Source organism: Serinus canaria, chromosome 24 (assembly GCF_022539315.1).
Source record: "Serinus canaria isolate serCan28SL12 chromosome 24, serCan2020, whole genome shotgun sequence".
Taxonomy (NCBI): Eukaryota; Metazoa; Chordata; class Aves; order Passeriformes; family Fringillidae; genus Serinus; species Serinus canaria.
In genome coordinates this window covers 3976594-3990738 of record NC_066337.1, presented here as the reverse complement: position 1 = coordinate 3990738, position 14145 = coordinate 3976594, and the positions used below count along the sequence as shown (strand labels likewise).

The window sequence follows — 14145 nt, the reverse complement described above, 5'->3', positions numbered from 1 at the left end:
AGGGTCTGGGATAAGCACAGGGTCTGGGATAATCCAGGGTCCGGGGTAAGTCAGGGTCTGGGATATGCATAGGGTCTGGGATAATCCAGGGTCTGGGATAAGCACAGGATCTGGGATATGCATAGGGTGAACTTCTGGGACTAAACAGAGGAACTGGGTACTGGGCAAAGCTGTGTCCGTGTGACTTCAGTACTGACAATCCAAATGTCTGCCAAATGGCCCTGGAGTGCTCTTGGGAGAGGCTCTTCCTGCCTTTGGAAGGATGTTTCCAGCAGTGCTTCCCCTCTGGAAACGTGGAGGGCTGAGAGCATTCCAGAAATAAAAGTGTACATGATTATTTCCTGGATTTACACCGACAAAGGTTGTGAATTGACATCACCCCAGGCAGCAGCCCCAGGGGAATGAGTGAGCTTCTCCTCCTCACAGGGTTTCCACAGAATTACGCTACAGGAAGCAGCCTTGGGGGCTGGTGAAATCCTTCATTGAGAAGAATTTTTGGAGCGGCCTGGAAGATTATTTCCGTCACTTGGGTAAGAGTGGCAGTGACAGTGGCACTCGTGGTTCCCTGGGAGTGGGCAGCCTGAGCCACCCTTGGGGGACCTTACAATATATTACCACAGCTGCAATAATTACTGCTGGAATTAATCAGGACAGCAAACCCTGCTCCCTGCTCCTGTCAGGCAGTTTGGGGTCAAATTTTGGTAAAAGGTGTGAGGAATGTGGAGCACAGATCCCTCAGACCCTGCCAGCTTCTTTGGCCCAGCTGATGTCTTTTTTGGGGCTACTTAAAAACAGAGGCCAGGCAAAATTAGGGGACTTAAAAGCAGATCTGTTTATTGAAGGGCCTTCAGGGACATTTAGGGCAGACAAAACCACCCATCCAAAATGGAGAATTGGTCACAGGTTTCACACTTTTATAAGTTTGGTCCATTTGCATTTTGGGGGTGAATCTGCCAATTCCAGCTCCAGCTAATGAAGGCATTGACCCCAAGTTTGCTGCCCCAACTCCCTTTTGTTCCCATCTCTGGGCCCTGAGGCAGTGAGGTGTCCTTGGCTGCCAGGCCTGGAGAGGAATTGTTGTGTCTGCCCCAAATGGGGGAGCAGCAGCTCCCACTGAGTGTGGGGTTTGGAGTTCTGCACTAAAGAACTGCAGGATTGCAAATAGATGGAAAATATAATAATATACCATTATTAAATATAATTTACTATTATTGGTAGTTGTAGTAGAAGTAGTAACATTAGTATTAGTATTAAATATAATATCATCTGTTTCAAATAGATGGAAAATAGAAAAGCTGAAATCCTGGAGAGGAATTGTTGTGTCTGCCCCAAATGGGGAAGCAGCAGCTCCCACTGAGTGTGGGGTTTGGAGTTCTGCACTAAAGAACTGCAGGGTTACAAACATGTGAAAATTCTAAAAGCTGAAATCCTGAGGCATCACAGCAGAGGGGTTAAACCTTTCTGTCTCTACCAAATGCTCCCCCCTGGTGCTGCAGAGAGCGAGCTGACCAAAACAGAGAGCACGTACCTGGCTGAGGTGCACAGACAATCCCCCAAAGAGAAGGTGAGCAAGCAATCCACGGTGCGGCGGCGGAAACGCGCCCACGCCCACCTGAGGGTGCCACACCTGGAGGAGGTGCTCAGCCCCGTGACCACCCCCACGGATGAGGAGGTTGCCCATCGCATCAAGCACGTGGCAGGTGAGCAGCCACGGCCTCGGGGACGGGGACAAGCAGGGCTTTGGTCACAGAGGGTTGGGGTGTTTGGGGTCAGTGGAGGGTGGGTGGAGGATCAGGGAGTGCCCTTCCCTGTTTCCAATCCCAAATGCATCCCATCTCCCCAGGTTCCACCCAGACCCGGCACATCCCTGAGGAGAGCCCCAGTGGCTTCCACCTGCAGAGTGTCTCCAAGCTGCTCCTTGTCATCAGCTTTGTGTAAGTGATGATTTTTTTCTGCTCTCCTTCCCAGCCAGCATTAAACACCTTCGGTTTATCTGTGCTCCTGGAGTTCTCCCTTCTCTCCCCTCCCCTGGGTTTTGCCCTTGTTTTGGCCAAACTCTGATCTGGGAGTCCTGAAGGCAGGTTTGGGACCTGTCTGGGACAGTGACAGTCGGGACAGGGGCAGCAGTGCAAGGAGAGGAGTCAATACCTACAAGAGAAGAAATCCAACAAGTATAAACATTTCATTTCTTTATCTTTTTACATCAGGGATGCAGTTTACAGGTTTTTAATGACACATAGAGCCTGTGTGTGTGTGGGTAGTTTAAAACAAGTGATTGAATTGCTGACACAGCAGCTGCTCTGAGGGACAGTGACTGTGCAGAGCTCTCTGGGAGTCACTGGGCTACCCCAGCAGGACTCAGTGTCTGTGAGGATTCTGTCACATCTGGTCAGGCAAAACCTTTTCATGTCTGGTGCTGGGCAGTGATTTAGATGAGAGGTAGAGCCAGAAAGCAGCTGGACCCTTGAGAGATGATTTCTGCTCAGTAAGTAAAGAAACAGCTGAAGCATGAGGGACTGGAGGGATTCATCAGCTCAGCAGCAGGAACTGTTTGCTTTGGGTCTTTCCTGCCACACCTTTCAGGACTGGTGGTCTTGAGCTGGGAGTGGGCTCCTCACGTCCCTGTGGCTCAGTTTAATTCCTAAACTCAGTTTTTACTGTTCCTCTGCCCTTGGGCTCACAGCAGGCCTCATTTAGTGCTGCAGTGCTCTCTGGGCAGGTGCTGTGGAGCAGAGCAGCCTAAAGCAGTGATCCAGGCTTTTCTGACTTGGGCTCAGCTTTTCCTTAAGCCCCAGCTGGCTTTCAGAGAGGTGGGGAGCAGCTGGGCTTCCAGGGCTGCAGTGACAGCTCAGGCTGAGCTCCTTTCTGTGTCCCCTGGTCCCAGGGGGGGCACAGATGCAGAGCTTTGCAGCAGCACCCAGGCAGTGATGGATGAGGTGGTGTAAGGAGCTGTCATGATGAGAACATAGCAGGGGTGCCCAAGCTTTGTGCCAAGCTCCTGACAGCCTCACTGGGGTCACAGAGCCCTCTGTGGTGTTTCCAGAACATTCCTCTGGCCAGTTGCCATCTGCCTGACCAAACTGGTCATAGTGGGCCATTCTTCCAGCAAAATAGCTGCACTATTCAGAGCCAGGCACCAGCCTGGCATTGGGGAATCTCTTCCTGGGGAGGAGCAGAGATGCCCACCCTGCGTGGTGGGGCTGAGAGGAGCAGGGCAGGGCAGGGCAGGGCTGGGGGGTGTTCCAGGGCTGGGGTAGGAGTGGGGAAGGGAGGATGTGAGCAGTGTGTGTGTGTCAGTGCCTTAGTAGGAATGGGGAATGGGGGATGTGAGCAGTGTGTGTGTGTGTGTCTGTGTGTGTGTGTGTCTCACTGGGAATGGGGGATGTGAGCAGTGTGTGTGTGAGTCAGTGCCTCACTGGGAGTGGGGGATGTGAGCAGTGTGTGTGTGTGTGTGTCTGTGTGTGTGTCAGTGTCTCAGTGGGAATGGGCAGTGCTGGATGTGAGCAGTGTGTGTGTGTGTGTCAGTGCCTCAGTGGGAATGGGGGATGTGAACAGTGTGTGTGTGTGTGTGTGTGTGTGTCTCACTGGGAATGGGGGATGTGAGCACTGTGTGTGTGTCAGTGCCTCAGTGGGAATGGGGAGAGGAGGATGTGAGCAGTGTGTGTGTGTGTGTGTCTGTGTGTGTGTCAGTGCCTCAGTGGGAATGGGCAGTGCTGGATGTGAGCAGTGTGTGTGTGTCAGTGCCTCCCTGGGAATGGGCAGTGCTGGATGTGAGCAGTGTGTGTGTCAGTGCCTCAGTGGGAATGCTGGATGTGAGCAGTGTGTGTGTCAGTGCCTCACTGGGAATGCTGGATGTGAGCAGTGTGTGTGTCAGTGCCTCACTGGGAATGCTGGATGTGAGCAGTGTGTGTGTCAATGCCTGCACAGCCACCTGCTGTCCCCAGGAGCTCAGCTGTGCTGAGGGAGCTTCACCAGCAGTGCAGGCTCACAGATCCCTGTCTGTCCTTCCTGCCTCTCTCCCCTCTGCTCCTTCCCCCTGCGCTGTCTGAGCCTCCCCCTCCCTGCCCAGTTCGTGTCACTCTGTTTCTAACCTGCAGCTGCTCCGTCTTTTCTCTTCCCTGCTCCCATTAGGATCTGTTTCAGGTACTGTCTCTCTCTTTTTTTACCTCTTTACTCTCCCATTTCCCTCCCTTTCTCTGCATTCAGCACATCCACTCACCCAGCCTGTTCTGTCTGTCTGTCTGTCCTCCTGGCTCACACATTTCTTCCACGAGGTGAAGTTGTGGCTGCTCACTCAGATTAAATCCCCACTCACAGCATGGACTGAGCCTCAGACACCTTCCTGCAGGTCTGGGTGTTGTCCCAGGTGCTCCTGGCAGGCAGTGGGCTGTGGAATGCTCCTGAAGTGCTTTTCTTCCTTTCTCTGCAGTCTGGTGCTGCTGGTCATTCTCAACATGATGCTGTTCTACAAGCTCTGGATGTTGGAGTACACCACGCAGACACTGACGGCGTGGCAGGGCCTGAGGCTGCAGGAGAGGTACAGCCACACCTGATGGGGCTCCCCTTGGTTGTTGGGGGGTGCCAGAGGCTTTCCTGTCACACCAGAGCTCTGGGCTCTCACTTTTGGGTTAAACAGGTGAAGCTGAAATGTGCATTTCCCCCGTGTGCATTTCCCTCGTGTGCATTTCCCCCGTGTGCATTTCACCCGCAGCTGAAGAGCAGAGTTAAGGCCACAGAGGATGCTCTGTGAATAAATGTTCAGCAATTTTGGGCTGAGGGGGTCACTTCCCCTCCTTTGATGGCCACACTTCCCTCTGGATGGAAGCATCTTAGAATGATCCCTTTGGATCAGAGGAGAATTCGGGCCTGGGACACACGGTGTGTCAGGTTTGTTTTGGAAGGTTGGATCCAGATGTTCTGCTTGAAGGGTCTCTGGTCTATTTTTAGAGGCTGAGAACATCCTGAATCCACTTTTCTGAGGTGTTTTTGCCCCCTTGTGTCCCTTTTCTGCAGTCCCAGTTTCTCCCTTGCTACACTTCAAGCATTCATAGCCATGTGCTACCACTGAGCTGGCATTTTTTGCCCTATTTGTGTCGCTTTTCCTCCTTAGGAAAGGGAATTACTATCTTCCCATACCATCCCTGTTGCTTCCCCACAAATAGATACTTTGGGTGATTATAGATTTTGATTTTATCTTTCTCTGGTGCTCTTGGTGAGTTTTAGCCTACTACAATAGTGTTTAAGTACAGAACTTCCATCCTGGTTGCACAGTGTGATGTGCAAGTGCTGGAATTACGTGGGTGGCTCCACGTGGGTGATTTTTGTGTTGCAGCCCCGATTGCTGTGGGAGCACCTGAACCCATCCAAGCACCTGGAATGCTTCCACCTGTCCTGATTCCCCTGCCCTCAGTTCTGCTTTGGGGGTTCAGATGGGCCTGAAGGGAAAGGCTTGGAAAAAAGAGCAGGAGCAGCTACTCCTCAAAGCAAAGGCAGAAAGGGACCTGGGGTGCTGGTCACAGCAGGCTGGACATGTCCTTGTCAGACAGTTCCTGGTGGCCAAGGGGGCCAATGGCTCCTGGCCTGGCTCAGGAATGGAGTGGCAGCAGGAGCAGGGAGGTCACTCTGCCCTGCCCTGGGCACAGGTGAGGGCACACCTGGAGTGCTGTGCCCAGCTCTGGGCCCTCAGCTCGGGAAGGACCTTGGGACACTGAGCACACCCAGAAGGGACAGCAAGGCTGGAGAGGGGCTGGGAACACAAACCCTGAGAGGAGCCCCTGAGGGAGCTGGGGGGGCTCAGCCTGGAGCAAAGGAGACTCAGGGCTGCCCCCATCCCTCTGACAGCTCCTGAAAGGTGCCTGTGCTCAGCTGGGCTGGGCTCTGTCTCCAGCAGCACTGACACACCCAGAGCTCACAGCCTCCAGCTGGGCCAAGGGAAATACAGGCTGGAGAGCAGGGAAAGGTTTTTACAGAAAGGTGATAAAGTTCTGGAATGTTCTGCCCGGGGAGGTGGTGGAGTCCCCATCCCTGGGGGTGTTTAACAAAGCCTGGATGTGGCACTGGGTGCCAGGGTTTGGGTGAGGGGTTGGGCTGGGCTGGACTCGATGATCTTTAGGGTCTCTTCCAACCTGATCATTCTGGGATTGTGTGAAAGAGAAGTCTCAGTACAAAGTGTGGGATTTTGTGAGCCTTGCCTGTGTTTGTGGCAGGTTACCCCAGTCTCAGACAGAGTGGGCCCAGTTGCTGGAGTCCCAGCAGAAGTACCACGACTCAGAGCTGCAGAAGTGGCGCGAGATCATCAAATCCTCCGTGATGCTCCTGGACCAGGTGAGACTGCCCAGCTGCAGGCAGGGCTGTGACCAGGGTGTCACTGTGTCCTCCCAGTCCTGCTCCCCATCCTTCAGCATCTCCTGCTTCCACCACAGCCCCTCAGGTGTGCCAGCTCCTTTAGACCCAGCCCCTGCTGCTGGTGGCTCCCACAGGGGCTGTCACGGGGCCACGGCTGCTCTCTCCCATCAGAGGGTCCATGCACGACAAGGAGAGAGCCCTGCAGGGCCAAAAACCTCATGTGGGCACGTGTGGTATCCAATCTGTCATCCCAGTTTAGAGGGCAAACTGGTTTGAGCTGAACCCTGGATTTACAGCAGCTTTCAGGGAGGAAGAGAACGAACTCTTGTGGCATAAATCCAGGAATTTCAGGGTGTGCTCCCTAAAAAGCACACAGGGCTGCTGAAAACACAGTCTGAAATGAGGGGTGCTTCCTCATAAATCCGGGAATTTTGGGGTGTGCTCCCTAAAAGGCACACAGGGCTGCTGAAAACACAGCCAGAAATTAAAGCTTGTTCCTCATAAATCCAGGAATTTTGGGGTGTGCTCTCTAAAAAGCACAAAGGGCTGCTGAGAGCACAAGGCAGGAATGAGAGCAGCTTCCTCACATGTCCCTAAGTGTGAGCTGCTTTCCCCTAAGGAGAGAGAACTTAGGGAATGCTGATCCTTGTCCATATCAGACAGCTCCAGCAGCTCACCTGGCTGTAGGTAAGGACAGCCTCCAGCCTCCTGGGCTGCTCAGCACTATGGATTGCACTGAGCTAGAGGTGACTGCTGGGGATGTTTCACCTCAGAGACACCCTTGGCTGGCTGGAGGTTGCAGTCGGGCACTCAGAATGAGTCCAGGCACAGTAGAAACTCAGTTTACCTCTGGTGGAAAAGTTCAGGTGATGGTGAAGAGAAAGAGAGCGGGTTCTGCCGGAGGGTTAAATCCAGAGTTTATTCCAGGGTGACAGAGCTCTGAATCTCAGTAACAGCTCCAACAGAATCCCAACCACATGGTTCCAGTGCCTTATAAACCCACAGGGAGGGGGGAGAGGACAGGTGAGCCACCAACCAGGTGGGAGGGGGAGGGTCTCAGGGGACAGGGACACCTGGACAGGCCAATGACCCCAGGGCTGAGAAGCATCTTTGGAACTGCTGCCAATCCCACGAGGCCCTTGCTGGAATGTGGAACCTGACAGAGAGCAGTCAGGAAGGGGGAAAAGGGAAGGGAAGGAGGGAGTAGTCACAGCTGAGGGACAGGATATAACTTTACACCACAACAAGCACTGTCCTGGTGGTCACACAGGAGTTCATTCTTACCCTGTGCTCTGCTCAGCCCTTCTCCTGGCGGGTGCTACCCCACATTCCCAGTCCCCAGCCCTGATCCTCCCCCCCTCACTTCTGCTCTGGGGCTTTGAATGGGCCTGACTCCCACTCCCGAAACCACAATTATGGTATCAATACTTGGGAAAAAAGGAAATCCCAGAGTTCTCTCCTCACCACAGTGGAGAAATCTCTTGTCTTGCAGATGAAGGATTCTCTGATAAATCTCCAGAATGGCATCGGGTCCCGGGACTTCGGGTCAGATCCAGAGGAGAAAAGGAAACGTTTCCATTGACAGGCAGGAATGCAGGAGGCCAGAGGACGGTGTGCAATATGTGTAAATAGGATATATAAATATATATATAAATATATATATATATACAGATATAAATATATATATTATATACAGATTTTAAGAGAAAAAAAGAGAAAAAAAAAGAAAAAAAAGCCTAAAGAGGGGAAGGAGTGACCTCCAACACTGGCTGAACTGGAGGGGCTCTGGGAGTGTGGGGTGTGTGTGTGGGAGGGCTGTGCTCTCCCAGCACTGGGGTGTGCTTAGGGCCGTGCCCAGCTCTGCTCCCTGGGCCCGTGCACTGCTCCTCTGTAAAATTCCTGTCTGTCTGTCTGTCCGTTCTGTTTTTGTTGTCTCAAAGGGAAGCATCAGTGTGAGTGGCCCCCCCTGCCCATCCCCATCCCCTCCCTGTGCATGGAGGTCCCTGCTGTGCTCTGCTATCTCCCAAGAGGACACTGTCACTGTCACCTCCCTCACCCTGCTGCCCACAGGGGATTGGCAATCACTGCCAATCCCTTCCAGAGCTGCTCTGGAGAGGAGGGGGAGCTGCTGTGGCTCTGGGGAGGGCAGATCCCCCTTCAGGCCCCTCCTGGGAGCAGGAATTTGCTGTCAGGGCAGCCAGGCTGGCTCAGAGAGCAGAGCTCAGAGCTGACCCAGCTGCAATCCCTTCCACACCCCCCCTGTGCTGCAGTGACAGCAAGGGCAGTGTCTGCCTGCCAGGCGTGTGCCACACCTGTGACAGTGTCCCCTTTACCTGTTCTCTGCTGTCCCTGTGCTTGGCCCCCTGCCACTGAGCCATCCCTGTGCTGCAGGTCTGCATCGGTGCTGGCATCACCACCCAGGTTTAAACAGAAAACCCAAATGAGGATTGATTTGCAAGCACTCCCACTACCCAGCTCAGCAAATCTCTCTCCTGTTTGTTCACCCAGCCTTTGTCTTGTAAAATCTGTGGGGGAAGAAGGAGGAAAAGCAGCAGCTTCCTTTCCTTGCCTGGGATGAATTTCCATAATTGTATCTGTGCAGCAACAGCCATCACTGTGGATATCTGTGTGACTGCATCCGTGGGGCAACAAGGCTTCCAAAAATCCAGGAGAGGTCAGGAAGGGACACAGGGACCAAGGGAGGACAGGCAAAAGGGCCCAGCAGAGGGTGGCAGGACAGAGCTGGCTGTGAGGCACTGGGGGTGTCCCCTCAGCTGCAGCACTAGGAAAAGCCAGTGTGCATTTTCTGCTCTTCTGGGGACAATTCCAGACTCCAGGAGCAGCCAGATGGGGAAGAGGGGCAGCTTGGCAGTGCTGTGCAGTGCACAGACTCCTCTGGGACTGGAGAGGGGATGCAGGGTTCCTGAAGGGTTTCAGAAAGGCTTTGGCCTCTTCCCCAGCCAAGGTGGGTGAGGGGAGTGCCAGTGCCTTGTCCAGCACTGGGATCTTTCCACCTTCTGGCTGGCAGGAGGGGGGCAGCTGCAGTTTGGAGATGGGGCAGGTGTGGCTCCTCCAGCATGGATAATTGGTCTCTGTAGCACAGAATATCCTCAGTGCAGCCTGAGGAAAGCCCTCCAAGCTCCCACTTCCCAGTGGATGCAGGAGTCACCTGCTGATTCCTCCCCATGCCCCACACCAGACCCCATGTGCAGGAGCGTGGATGGAGCCAGGCTATCAAAAGGACATTTCAGACTGTGAAAGCAAGCTCCAGCTGGGGAAAACCAGAGAGTAATGGCTATTTATGACTATTTATTGAATTTAATGCTGCTGACTACTGTACTGCTCCCTGGCTTTTTTCCAGGGAGGCTGCTGTACCATGAAAATGAGGTGCTAGGGCCTGGGAAGGGATTCTGGGGCTCATTTTCCCCACTGTGACTTGCCAGACTGCCCCAGAGTCCCCCTTCCCCCTCTTACTCCCTCCCACAATTACTGAGCACACAGAATTCCCCTGCTGCTGGCATTTCCCTCTTCTAGAATTTAATTTCAAAGCACCAAGCAGGACAGCACAGAGGGGTCCAGGACAGAGCCCACTGTGAAAGGGGAACCTGGAATGTGGGGTCTCCTCCACCTGGAGGCAGAGAAACCAGAGAGGGTCACAGATAATGCTGTTGATCAGTGTTTGTTGCTCACATTCTCCCTGTCAGGGAGGCAAGGAGCCCTTTTTCTCCCCCTGACTCCTTTCTCCTGTTCAGGTTTCCAGCTGCAGGCTCAGGATGTTCCCTAGGTTGGGCTCCAGAGACAGAACTGCACAAGCTCTGTTAAATCAGGCCAGGCAGCTGTAGCAATCCCAACACTGATATTTGTCCTACCTGCACATTAAAATATTTTTTAATTGTTGGACACCTCTCCTGGCGCTCAGCAATGTGAAATCCCTCAGTGGGAGCACAAGGGCAGGGGCACTGAGCAGAACCTGGTGCTGCAGTGTCCTTCACACTGAGGGAGGTTTCCCTTGGAGGCCTCAGGGCTTTGGGTTTTTTTAGTGATTTCTTTTTCCCACTGGATGGGGTTCTCACTCTTGTTTTGCCTCTTAATCTCTCACAGTAGTAACAAAAAGGGGGAAAGCAAGGTCTCAAGGCACTGAGGGTTTAAAGAAAACCTTGGAGTGTTTTCACTTCCTCTGGAGGGCTGGGATAGGAATCAGCTGCCCCTGAGCAGTCCCAGCTGACAGGTGAATTCCTGCTGGAGCCAGAGCCAATTCTGGATTCCATTTCCTGGAGGGATCAGTAGCACTTGCTGGCAGTGAGAGGCCTGGCTGGTGTTACAGAGGGTGGTGCTTCCCCAGCACTCACAGCCAAGGCTGGCTCCCAGCAGCAGGGTTTGGCTTCTCCCCTTGCTCACTCACCAGAAATCCCCCTGGATTCTTCCCAGGTGCATTTCCCCTCCCAGCCTGACCCTTCCACCTGCACCTCTGCTGGGGTTTGATTTGCAGGATCTGAACAACCACCACGACAGGCATTATAAAAATTATTTTTGTTTTTTAAAAGGCATTTCCCCAGCCAAGCATGCAAAAGCAATTCCAACAGCTTGGAGCCTAATTCCTGCCAAGGAAGGTGCTTCCTGTTGGGAGGAGGGAGAAGGGGGAGCAGGAGGCTCTGACCCACCAGTTTGTGACACAAACCTTGGCACAGCCTCACCCCTGATAAATCCACACCTTATCCCAGCTTATCTGAGAGCTCTGGCAGCTGGGCTGAGTGGATTGCAGTCCTGCCTCAGTGCTGTGCAGCCAGGCATCCCCTGAGTGCAAACCAGAGCTTTCTGCCTGTGAAGGCCCTCAGGGACCAAACCCAGGTGATTCCAGGTGCTGAACTGCCCAGGGCAGGGGCACTGCTGGGCCTGCACCCTCCAGGGAGTAAATGTGGGAAATAAAGGCAGAGAGGCACTTGCAGTGGAAGGATAAAGAGCTTTTGGGTGCTCTGCACTCCAGGCACTCTTCAGCCACCAGACTGTGCTGTGAGCTCATACTGACTGACACTGGCTTGTGTCTGAGCCCTTCCTGCCTCCCTGGAGTCCTTTGGGAGAGGAGAGGAGAGGCACGTGCCTTTGCTGTCCCCTGAGCTGCCTGTGTGACACAGAGGCTGCATTTACACCTGGGTGACACCTGACCCTGCTTGGCTGCTTCTAAACCAGAAGCAGAAACCTTAGGCACAGGAAACATCTCTAGGGCAGTAGGAGCCTGGGCTGGGAGAGGAAAGGGTTCAAAGCACAAGGCTGTGCTGGGTTTGGAGCCCTGAAGGCACAAAGCTGCCTCTGAGATAACAGGGCAGGTGCTGGGAGTTCCCCTCTAGGAATGGTAATCCTGGAATGCTAATCCTTGTCCTTATCAGACAGCTCCAGCAGCTCACCTGGATGGAGATAAGGACAGACTTTGCAGCCTCCTTGGCTCCTTAGCACTGTCCTGGCAGTGACATAAGAGTTTATTCTTACCTTTGTGCAAGAAGGTGGAAATTTCTTTTCCAGAGAGTGGCTGGAGACACTTTAGGTCTGGGTACTGGAGACCTTCTGGATTTGCTCTGGTGTGCTGCAGGAGCTGTTCTCCCCAGGAGCACTGGCAGGCAGCAGCTGCCTTTCCCTTCCCCAGGAGCACAGAAACAAACTCCTGATTTGCAGCTGGAACTGTCTGCTTCCACGTCACACAGAAAATCACTCTAAAAATCACTCTTTAAAGCAGCAGGGCCTGGCTCAGGGGGCAGCTCTGTCCTGTCTGCCCAGGCAGCTGCTGCCACCCCCAGCTCTTGACAGATCTGTGCTTTCTGCACTGCCTGCTCAGCTCCAAGGGGCTCTGCCCACGGATCTCTGCCAGGCTGCCACTGCCACAGCCCATGGCACAGCCCCCTGGGCTCTGCTTCATCTTTTCAGCCTCAGCACCACTTAAAGTACTTGCAGGGGCTTGCTTAAAGCACAGCGCAGAACAGAGACTCTGGAACCAAAGCCCCTGAGGGAAGTGGCTGACAGAACACCTGTGCCAGGGTGGCTCCTGTGCCAGGGTGGCTCCTGTGCTCTCTGAGCTCTGTGGCTCACAGAGCACCTGTGCCAGGGTGACTCCTGTGCCAGGGTGGCTCCTGTGCCCTCTGAGTTCTGTGGCTCACAGAGCACCTGTGCCAGGGTGGTTCCTGTGCTCTCTGAGCTCTGTGGCTCACAGAGCACCTGTGCCAGGGTGACTCCTGTGCCAGGGTGGCTCCTGTGCCCTCTGAGTTCTGTGGCTCACAGAGCACCTGTGCCAGGATAGTTCCTGTGCCAGGGTGGCTCCTGTGCCCTCTGAGTTCTGTGGCTCACAGAGCACCTGTGCCAGGGTGGTTCCTGTGCTCTCTGAGCTCTGTGGCTCACAGAGCACCTGTGCCAGGGTGGTTCCTGTGCCAGGGTGGCTCCTGTGCTGATTTTCAGTCTGCTCCCCACCAGACACGCTCTGATCTCTGTGCTTTGCAGTCTCTCTAGCACGAGTCTCTCTGTGCCATAAAACCTCTCTTTCCCCAGATGTGCACACTGGCCAAATACTCTCGTGTCTTGGGTGACTGTGACAAGGCCATTCCCTGATCCAGGCAGCCAGCATGGGCTTCTCCTAGCATGGATCCATGGCATGCCATGCGCTCCTCCTCTCCCACACGTTGTGCAGTGCTTGCTATGGCTTTTCCCTGTCCCCTCCCACCTCTGCTGCTGGACAATCATTACCTGTGTCATAGATGGTCTGACCTGGTGCTGTCCCTGCCTGCCTTCCCCTCCTGCAGTCTGTGTGCTCTTCAAGTGAATGTGTTTTATTTTATTTTATTTTATTTTATTTTAATTTTTTTTTTTCAGTAGGGAAAAGGACTTCCTTCTGCTGAAGGAGTTATATTTGCACATGGCTCGGGGAGGTTCCTCCTCTGGCCGTTTCTGTTACCTCACTCATTTAGGCCAATTCCATTGCTAACGTTTAAGGCCACCTTCCCTGTCCCCAACCCTGAGAGTAGGTAGGGAATGAACCCTTTGTGCAGCTCGGGCTCTGGAGCTGCCCAGTGGAATTGGGATTTGGGAGAGCAGCTGTTACAGCTCCATCCAGCAGGGAGGTGGAGCCTGTGCCGTGCACATCATCCCCATCTCCACGTTCCCACCTCCTGGGAAATGGCCCTTGGAGAGCAGGGATGGAGGCACCGACCTGGCTCTGGGCTGGATGTGGAGGGAGGGAGGAGCAGCAGAGCAGTGGCAGCATCACAGCCTCCCACGAGCAGCCTGGCACCTCTGGGACATCACCATTCCAGTGGGATTTCATCTCCCACCAGCGCTCCAGGGCTGGAGAAAGCTGCTAAAACCCTGGGGCGTGTTCTCCCCACCTGGGTTTTGTTCTCCCCACCCTGGTCCTGCGGTTCCTGTGCACAAGTGATGACCAACGAGGGTCTGCTCTCCTCAGCACGGCACAGGAGCAGCTCCTACAACCACCACAGGCACCTGCTTCCCTGCTGGAAGCCCCTCCAGAGCCTGGGAGGCGGGGGGCTGCTGGCTGAGGTGACTCTGGGCTGGCTGGGGGAAGGATTGTGGGTTTGTTTTAGGAGCTGTCCCAACCGTCAGAAACTTTGCGCTGTGCGCAAAAAAAAAAAAATACACAAAAAAACCACAAAACAAAAGAAAAAACAAACCAAGCTGCGGTTCAAAGCGATACTGGAACGTTCTGGAATGTAGGAATTGTACAGGCTCTGCAGCCAAACTCTGTGTAAGTAGTTAGTACCATGGAAGTACGGTATCAATTAAAAAATCTATCCAACAACCAGC

At 53.8% G+C, this 14145-nt stretch overlaps 1 protein-coding gene across 5 annotated transcripts in view; it reads left to right on the top strand.

The window, feature by feature from the left end:
* GRAMD1B (GRAM domain containing 1B) overlaps positions 1-14143 on the top strand; it is a 118923-nt gene extending 104780 nt beyond the window's left edge. For all 5 annotated transcript variants that reach the window (XM_018923774.3, XM_050983482.1, XM_050983483.1 and 2 more), the window contains 6 exons: positions 427-530; positions 1497-1700; positions 1844-1934; positions 4430-4537; positions 6207-6324; positions 7838-14143. In XM_018923774.3, the coding sequence (XP_018779319.1) occupies positions 427-530; positions 1497-1700; positions 1844-1934; positions 4430-4537; positions 6207-6324; positions 7838-7927 (715 nt within the window). In that variant the 3' untranslated portion in view covers positions 7928-14143. The remainder of the gene's footprint in view (positions 1-426; positions 531-1496; positions 1701-1843; positions 1935-4429; positions 4538-6206; positions 6325-7837) is intronic.
* Positions 14144-14145: the final 2 nt, after the last annotated feature.